At 43.1% G+C, this 9403-nt stretch overlaps 1 protein-coding gene across 1 annotated transcript; it reads left to right on the forward strand.

Annotated features, from left to right (window-relative positions):
• Window positions 1-1660: 1660 nt before the first annotated feature.
• Window positions 1661-8093, forward strand: MED21 (mediator complex subunit 21). Its single transcript, XM_071733199.1, has 4 exons — window positions 1661-1825; window positions 2151-2265; window positions 4118-4218; window positions 7341-8093. Exons 1-4 carry the CDS (start codon window positions 1784-1786, stop codon window positions 7515-7517), a joined length of 435 nt encoding a protein of 144 aa, XP_071589300.1. The 5' UTR covers window positions 1661-1783; the 3' UTR covers window positions 7518-8093.
• The last annotated feature ends 1310 nt before the right edge of the window (window positions 8094-9403 follow it).

Consider the following 9403-nt stretch of genomic DNA (forward strand, 5'->3'; position numbering starts at 1 on the left):
TACTGAGATGAATGTTGTGCCATTGTTATAGGTATTTTAGACAAATAGGTGTAGGTTGATCTCACCCTTACCTACCATGCTTAGGAACACAGCCTTTCTCAGTTATGTTGTCTAGTTTGCTGAGGTTATTTTTGTTGCACTGCTCAACAAGGTTCTTGTAGGTCAAAAATCTGTGAGATATTAAAAGCCTGTTAAATTTAGTGTTTGCCACTGTCCTGGTCAACCTCTCTGAGTGAGAACTCAGTCACTCCTTAGTCACAGCTCACCACTCAAACTGCTCACCCGTGGCTTTCAGTCATAGCTGACCAGTGCCGGTGAAAGGCTTTTCTCATGCCATGAGCCTCACTTATTCCAGGTTCAGTCCAGAGTCTATCCCACTTGTGGAAATCCAAGGAAGAACATGTTGACTTCAATAATAGTTGAAAACCCCTTAAAAACGTGAGGCAGGTTTTAATCTACAGCACTGTAATTGTGTGAGTTGGCTTTTTAACAGAGGAGCACAAAGAAACACCACATCCCAGTTTACACATGCAGGCCAACAAAAGCCTAACACCAACTGTGTCATCAGAGAAACAGTTTTGTTGGATTTGACCGCCCAGAAGAAACTCCTGGAGGTCTCCAGCCCAAATGCCCCCTCGCAGCCAGACTCTGGCCAATATGAGAGCAGGGCAGCCGCGGTTCCCACCTGCCAAGCCTGAGGACCCCCGAGGGCAATGAGTGCAGAGCCTCCCTGGGTGTCCTCTCCCGGTACTGCTCCAGCTGCTCTGTGCTGCAAAGCCTTTCCAAACCTTCAGCCTGGCTTTTCAAAGGTCACCTGCCAGCAGTGAAACCCCGGAGAGGCTGACATGGTACCCAGCTTTCAAGGCTGAGAAAGGAGTTTAAGGAGTTACCCACCCTGGGCTGCCCAGGGAGGTGGTGGATTCTCCATCCCTGGAGGTTTTTAAAAAGAGACTGGATGTGGCACTCAGTGCCATGGTCTGGTAACCACAGTGGCAGTGGATTAAGGGTTGGACTTGATCTCAGAGGTCCCTTCCAACCTGGGTGATTCTGTGATTCTGTAAGTGCTGAGCGACCATCACCTAAACACCAGACACACACTGACTGGCACAAATTCTTTTTCTCCAGCCCATGGTCACAGAGGAACTTTGCTCGCTATAAGCCGGATCGTCGAGGACACGACGCTGTTGGCCGTTCACCTCACCCCATCCACCTGCTCAGCTCTGGTTGGGAGCAGAGCATCCCACCGCCGGTGTGCTGCTGGCACCCGGACTCGGAGCGACGGCTCTACAGCGAAAGCTTCGCCTTCCATGGCACACCGGCTTTCCAGCGCCGGAGGCACAGGCGTTGGGTTCTGCTACAGCCACCTGCTACAGCAGGCCCCCGGCTACAGGCCTGAGCATGGAGAGGTGTTGTGAGAGAAATGAACGGCCATGAAGCGCCAGTTCGCCGCAGCGCTCCGCGGGCCACACCGCACCGTTAACCGAAGGCAGGGCCTGCCTGGCCAGGCCGAGCCACTCAGCAGCTGCCAAACACAGGCGAAAAAACACAAAACGCGCCCGGACAGTGGATCCGGTGCCTCTGACACACCGCGGAGCCCCGGCTGCCGCCTGGCGGGGCAGGGACGGCGCTTCCTCCTGGCCTGCAGGGGGCGCGCCCGGCCCGTCCTGACCCATCCGAAGGCTGCCCGCGCCCCGCCCCGCCCCTCCTCCGCCCACCGAACGTGCGGGCGCCCTATTGGGTGCGGCGGTGGCTGCGGGGCCGGGCGGGTGGTGGTGGCGCCGCCATGGCGGATCGGCTCACGCAGCTGCAGGACGCGGTGAACTCGGTGAGGCGAGCGCTGCTCTCTTCCCTCCCCTGAAACGCGTTTTTCTTTATGCTGGTGTTGGGTCACGTCCCTTCCTCCCCCGCGGCCTCTGCGGCCGGGCCCTCCCTGCCGTTGTTGGCCGCTGCATGCATGAGGGGGTGCGATCCCTCTCCCCGGGGCCCCGAGCTCTGGCAAGCCCCCAGGTAGGAGGCTGTGGCCACGGGGATGTTCTCCCACTTGATGCCGGGATCAGGGTGGGATGCTGCGTGGGGTCCGCTGGGATACAAAATAAAACTGAACTCGCTTTAGTGGTGAAATAAATGATGGATCCCTTCCCTGCTTGTAGCTCGCAGACCAGTTCTGTAACGCGATTGGCGTGCTGCAGCAGTGTGGCCCCCCAGCCTCCTTCAGCAACATTCAGACAGCGATAAACAAAGATCAGCCTGCGAATCCGACGGAAGGCAAGTCTGTCCGCGTCTCCTAACGAAATGTCAGCGTGTTCTGATACAGTAATACAAAATCTGTACTCTCATGGTCAGCGACAATTCCACCAGTAGCGGGAAAAGTGGTTGAAGGGATAAACTGATGTCAGCTGCACTTGCTACATAAGATTGTGGTAGCAGAAATGTAATTTTAACGGTTAAGTAAGCACTACGATGTATTTCTTGTGCTAGTTTCTTTGCACAGATACAGCATACCCAGATACAGATACAAACCATTTTAAGAGGTCTGCTCTGCAAGAAGTTGTTAGTGAGTTGTCCATCACTTCCAAGAAGTCTTTTTAGAAAGAATTAGTCTTATGAAGTTATGTATGAGTTTAAAATTCTCCATAATGTCATAATCTTTAATTATTTGTGTTTCACTGTCTATCATCTGCTTATCTTAATTATCCTTAATTAAGGAATAATGTCCTGTTGGTATTTGGGGTTTTGTTTATGGCCTTTGTTTTTAGAAACTTATCTGAGATACTAAAATTGGCAAGCAAACTAGAAGTTCTCTCAAATCTGAGAATTTCAAGCTAGTATTTAAAGAACCATATTATTTTAATCCTGGAACTTTTTTCTTCACCTCTCCCCCCCTTGAGAACATTTTACACATACCTTGTATCAGATTTCATTTGTCTGTTAGGATATCAAGGGAGACTGGTTTGGACTACAGTGATGCACTTTCTGGGGCAGTTGTATACTGGTTCTTCATTGGTCTGTGGTAGTTTGCTCTCTGATGCTGGAATTTGTTTGGAAGAGACAACTTGAAAGGCTTGTTTGCTAGCATTGTTTGTTTCCTCATCTTACCTGCTGCTGCCCCAGGTGCCAGCATCAGTCTGGTGCCAGGAACTAGAGGCTTTGTGAAGATCTTAAAATGGTAGGCTGACTTCTCTTTTGATATGGCTTCTCCTAAAATTCTGAATATAGTAATGTCAGTAAAATCGTATAGCAACATTAGCAATGCTGATGAGGAAAACCAAAACTGCCAGTTATGTGTCTTTAGATATTTAAAGTCCTAAAAAAGAAGGCCTTAAACTCTACAGGTGACCCCTCTGTGATAACCCTGAGTAAGATTTAAATGAGTATGTTAAAAAAGGGCTATTTCAATATTTTAGTGGTAGTAATGGATTTAATTCAAATTAAATAGACATGATTTCAGGTGAAATTGTTTTGTTTCTGGCTGACAGTGAGCCTTATTAAAAGAGCATGGAGTTCCTTCAACAAGGTAGCAGCCAAGTTAAGGTCTGCTCTGAAATTCCAGTCCTTTTCCTTTTCTTAGGGGCAATTTCTTATGTGGCTGAATAGGAATTAGGAATTCCTTTTATTTAAATTCTAAAAAGCATAAATTCTTTCACTAATGATTTGCTGCTTTAGTATGCATCAATTTGAACCACTATCTTCACATTGCTTCTAGTGTTGTTTTGGTTTTGTTTTGTTTGTTGGTTGTTTTGGGTTGGTTTTTTGTCTATTGGCAGATCTCAAGGCAGGGACTGAAAAGTTAAATGAGTTTCTACCTACTTTTCAGTAAAGTGACTAGGGAAGTAATACTGGTATTAGTCATTTCTTAACTGGCTGTGATGCAGTTCTAGCTGTTTGTACAAACCTGGCCTTTTGTATAACCAGTTACCTTTTTTAATCTAGGATTGGAATCAAACTACCTTCATCTTCTAATATGGTTGAGCTGTCATCATTTGTGATGCTGTTTACTTCATGTAGGAGAATTTTTAAACTTGCATGCTTCAAGTCTTTAGAATTTTCTGTGCTGTGTATGCAGAATTGAGCTTTTTTCTAATAATGTACTGAGTGGGTTGACTTTTCTTTTTTAAAGAGTATGCCCAGCTGTTTGCAGCATTGATTGCACGAACTGCAAAAGACATTGATGTTTTGATAGATTCTCTGCCTAGTGAAGAATCTACTGCAGCTTTGCAGGTAGGTAAAAGTGTTCTTAATTAATCAAAACACAACTGAAGGCAGACCTGCTGGGTTTTTGCTTTAAGTGTATTTTGTAGTCTCTAGGCTATGTAATCTTGGAGAATGGTTTTAATATAAGCTTGTATTTTTCATGAGGATAGTTTGGGTACTTTGTAGGCTTAGTGGAAATACTGAACTTGTATCATGAACTTACTCTTCTGTTAGGATTTTTTTTTTAAAGTGCTTTTTATCATAACACCACCTTAGTGGAAACTGCTACCTTTCTTTTTTTCCTAGCTGTTCTGATATTAATACAACAAATGCATCAGTACTGCTGTATGCTGGGGGGTTTTATTGTGTTGTTTGGGTTTTTTTCCCCTGGATAATCTTTCATATTCTCTCATTAGGAGTGCATTTCATTTTGTAACTGCAGAGCCAACACTTCACTGAAGCCTTCTGTTATTCCACAGTGTTCTGATTGTCAAAGGGTTTGCAGGGTATCCTTTATGTTTTCCAGCTGTATCACAAAACAGTTCTTTCATTTTCCAGGGTGTTCTCATCTGGATCAGTCAAACTTGGTGCTTTTGTTTTTTCTCCTTCTCTATTTAGACCAGAGGTACTCCAGGAAGAGCTTGGGAATAGCAAGTAGTTACTGGCCAGGCAGCTCTTGGTAGGTGCAGCCAGTATCATGATGTCCATTCCCAGCCTTACAGGAACTGAACTGCTGCAAACAGCTTGATAATCCTTTCACCACACTCAGCTGTTTCTCAATTCAAAAAAATGCCTTGGACCCACAATTCAAAGAACACCACTGTGTTGTGGCTTCTTGGTTCATTTGGTTTGTTTGCTTTTTTCCCCACCATTATTTCTACAGATCTTGCCTATTAAACAGCATTTTATCCCTTTTTGACCCTTTAAGTTATGGATTTACATAAAGTATTTTCTTTTGAGAATGCAACAAGGATACAGAGTACTCTTTCTCTTAGAACCTTAGAATTGCTTTAAGATCATAGAAAAAGAAGATTAAAGATCATCTAGTTCCAACCTTCTGGCTATGGGCAGGGACACCTACTAAGATCAGGTTGCTCAAGACCCCATCCACCCTGGCCTTGAACACTTCCAGGGAGGGGACATCTAGAACTTCCCTGGGCAACCTGTTCCAGTGTCTTACCTACCCTCATAGTGAAGAATTTCCTCCTAATATCTAATCAAAATCTCCTCTTTGAGTGTTAAACTGTTGCTCCCTGGGTTCTTGCTACATGCAAAAAGTCCTCCCCCAGCTTTCTTGAAGGCTAACTATCAGGTCACCTCAAAGCCTTCTCTTCTCCAGGCTGAAGAACTCCTCCTTCCTCAGCCTGTCTTCACGGGATAGGTATTCCAGTCCTCTGATAATTTTTTTTTGGTTCTCCTCTGGACATGCTCAAGGAGCTCCATGTCCTTCTTATGTTCAGGACTCCAGAACTGGTCATACTACTCCAGGTGGGGTCTCATTAGAGCAGAGTAGAGAGGGAGAATCACCTCCATCAACTGGTTGGCTGTGCTTCTTTTGATGCAGCCCAGGACAAGGTTGATTTTGACACAAGATTTTACATCTGTGGGGATAATCTGTGACTATTCAAAGGCATTTTACAGAAGACTTTATACTAGAGTTTCCTGCTGGGCCAAATACAAATAAATTGACAGTGAGGTCACATTTGATTTTAAATAGAGGAGGTTAAAATTGGAAACATTGCTAGTCGGTAATTGCTGAACATACTAATTGAGCCCATTAACATCAGCATCATTTCATGTAACTGCATTTTTAATAGCTGAAAACTGCTGCAGAAGAACTGTAAGCATCTTCAATGATTTAGCAGGCTCTGATTGCAGTGACAGATGATGGAAAGTGGGGTGCTCCAGAAGGAAGAGCTGCTTAGCTCTGGTAGGGTCTTGCTTTCTTTGGAGGTGGTACTCAAACTGTTTCTAGCTCTGTTAATGCAGAATCTTGTTTCAGAAAATTTTCTGATCTTTTCTGTTTGATGTGGTTTTGAGATAAGTTAGCTTGGATTTTGTCACTTATTCATTCTAGTTTTGAGTTTTATTTCCTGTTGCTTAATCTGGTGCTGTTTTAAAGAGAAATATTTTGACATTCTTGAAGAAAAGTGTTTTGAAGGTGCTTGAAATACTCGTTTTAGGGTGCAGTATGGGTTTTGTTGAGAAGTAGTAAGTAAATATATACTCAGCTGATAAATATGTACTTAGGCTATTCTGTGTTTTAATACTGAAATTGTCACGGTATATGTTGCAAAACTGAGGCTTGTTTTGAATTATAAAAGGAGCTGCTACATTAATGCCCAAATCAAATTGCCCATCCCGTTTGAGTTCACTTGTGGGGAAAGTTGGTAGTACATACTCTGTTCAAATCTGTGGCTTACCTCTGTTTGACTATTTTAATAACTGAGACTGAAGTAATTAAGCTGAATTCTAAACTTTAAGCTTTTACCTTTTGCCATCTCCTTTCTCTGACCCTTCATGCTGTTTTAAGGCTGGGCTGGCTATTAAAAGGGAGGACAGGTGCTCTCTGTTAACCTTTGCCCTTCTGGGAAGGGAAAACTTAGTTTCAAATGTTGCAAATATGTTATCTGAAAGTTGAAGCTCAAATGTTTTATTTCATTAAATTTTGTCTAACTGAAAAGCAGTTTTGTTCTGAAACAAAATATTGGGGAAATGGTTAAATAATACAGCTGCATCTGAAATACACTATTTAATATTAAGGCTTAAATAGGGTATGTCTACATCTTACTGAGCATCTTTAATAAAGGGAGTGGAATAAACACTCCTCATCAAGGAAAGCTGTAGTGAGCTAAGAGTCATAATACAAAAAGAAGTCATAATAAAAAAAAAGAAGTCATAATACAAAAGAAGCTAACATCTCTCTGCTTTTTTTTTTTCTGTTTGTTTACTCCATGTGGATATGCACTGGTTTACACTTCACCCTATAAAGATGAGTTGCTTAGAGGTTGCTAGTGTTGAAGTCAGGGACTAACCCACAAGTTTTGGGTACCCACAAGTATCCTCAAATACTTGAGTAGCAAAGTATTATTTTGTATTACATTGTATTACATTGTAAGGCCTTTCCTTTTCTCCCTTTTATTTTAAAGGCTGCTAGTCTGCATCGATTAGAAGAAGAAAACCACGAAGCAGCTGCCCGTCTGGAAGAGGTGGTTTATCGCGGGGACGCGCTGCTGGAGAAGATCCAGAGCGCCCTGGCCGACATCGCTCAGTCGCAGCTGAAGACGCGGAGCGGCTCGCACAGCCAAGCGCTGCCGGAGCCATAGCGCCAGGGGGCAGCGCAGCTCCGAAGGACGCGGGTTCGAGGCTGACATCCAGCTGCGGCCACGGACAGCTCTGACACCCAGCCCGGCGATGGGGGACTCTGAGTGCTCTGGTCATCGGTAGCAACGTCTTCTATCGCAGCTCTAGCCACAGGCTTTGTGTGAGAAACGCTGCTACTGTAGAATTGGTGGTTCTGCTCGGGAATTGTGTGTATTGATGTACGTTACCTTGACTTTTTTCTCTTCATGAATGTTTGTTTTCAGTCTGACTTGTTAGCTGGATCACAAGCCTTAATCCCTAAGGGGGAATTCAGAAGAAAAACATAATGAGTATCTATGTAATTTGCTCACCTCTCATTTCGAACTTTTGTGTTCGTTGTGTATTTTTTGTAAGGCTTAAACCCAAACACAGTTGAATTTGCCAGAGTTGACACAGTGCTAGACAATGATGTGAATACAGTGCTGGACATCCATTTTTAGATAATGGAAATGGCAATTAAACAAGTGTATTCTTGGCTGGTTTACCTACCACCCTTTGCAGAGCAAATGAAGGGATAAATAAACTCTGGTGTTCTATAACAGAGTAAGTATTCTTGGCATTGGCATCTCATTGTAAAAAAACACACAAAGCTGCTGATACCTGATACTGGCATTTATAAATGTTCACAGGTGACAAATGGCTTTGTGACTCCATTACTGCCACTTACATGCTTACTCTTACTTGTTTGTGTCTTTTCTCTGCTTCTTCTGAAATTCTGCATTCTTGTGGCAACTGGTGAATGCCTAAAAAGCAGGTTATAATGAGGGAACATTGGATGACAGGGAAGAAATTAGCAATGAAGAAACTGAAAATAACTTATTACGTAATGTTGCTTTTCACTGTAAGCAGTGGCTGCCACATGAGTGCTGTGATCATAAACAGTAAAAGGCCTGTTGTCCCCAACATGCTCTAGGGAGTTTTTGTTTTCATCTTTGCACACTGAATCATTGAATAAATTTTTCCTTCTCATATTAGGACTACAGAAATACCAGCATTTCTTTTTATATTAAAAAAAAAAAAAGCAAAAAACACAACAACCCACCACATAATGTGGGGTTCTTTGCATAAGCTTGAAGCTTGGAGTCGAACTGTTAGTAATTTTCTGTATTTGTGAGTTTGTGGCCTTGCAATATTGTGGGATGCTGTTTACTGACATGTACTGTCTGCTCATTTCCTAATCAAAATTGTGAAAACTGTACTTATATACATTGGATATACTGTCATTAACCTGAAAGTTACACATTTCTATTGTGTAAAGACAGATAAGAGCAGTTCAAGTATGTCTTTAGCTTGCCGATGCTTAAGGAATTAGATGCAGCTGCTCACTAGACTGCACCAGTGAAAAGAAGAGTATAAACATGGCCCAGGATACATCTTGTTTTCAGCTTGCTTTGAGGAGTAAAAAATACAGAGCTTTCTTACTTAAATACTAAATATGAAGTATTTGATCAGACTTGTATTGAGTGAAGTATTTAATATTCTTTGGTCTAATTTGCATATCAGTAGTCATACTTGTAATCTGCTAGTGTGAGGCTCTTGCACTATCCAGATTCTACACACGGAAAAAACATCTGGGGAGGTGAACAGGCTACAGCACAGTGCCAGTTCTGTAACAGGATCTTTATTAATAACTGGCTGTGGTGATTTACTAAGCCTTGTAAATATACCCTTGTCCTGGGAATCTTGAGGGGACAGATTTTCATTTGAAATCAGTCATCATACCTTGTTTTAGTTTTGCATCTCAGGTTGGGTGAGGGATGAGGTGGATTTTGTTGTTTGTTTGCTTTTTAAATTAGTGGACTTAGAAAACTTTGAGTGAAGTGCTTGGGCTTTGCCTGTGGAATTTATT

This window comes from Heliangelus exortis, chromosome 1 (assembly GCF_036169615.1).
Source record: "Heliangelus exortis chromosome 1, bHelExo1.hap1, whole genome shotgun sequence".
Classification (NCBI taxonomy): Eukaryota; Metazoa; Chordata; class Aves; order Apodiformes; family Trochilidae; genus Heliangelus; species Heliangelus exortis.

Bases quoted from the DNA above. Each gene is read 5' to 3' on its own strand.
- MED21 (XM_071733199.1), top strand. From the start codon at position 1,784: ATGGCGGATCGGCTCACGCAGCTGCAGGACGCGGTGAACTCG. The intron at 2,266-4,117 runs GCAAGTCTGTCC...TCTTTTTTAAAG, and splicing joins GCCTGCGAATCCGACGGAAG to AGTATGCCCAGCTGTTTGCA. The intron at 4,219-7,340 runs GTAGGTAAAAGT...TTTATTTTAAAG, and splicing joins AATCTACTGCAGCTTTGCAG to GCTGCTAGTCTGCATCGATT.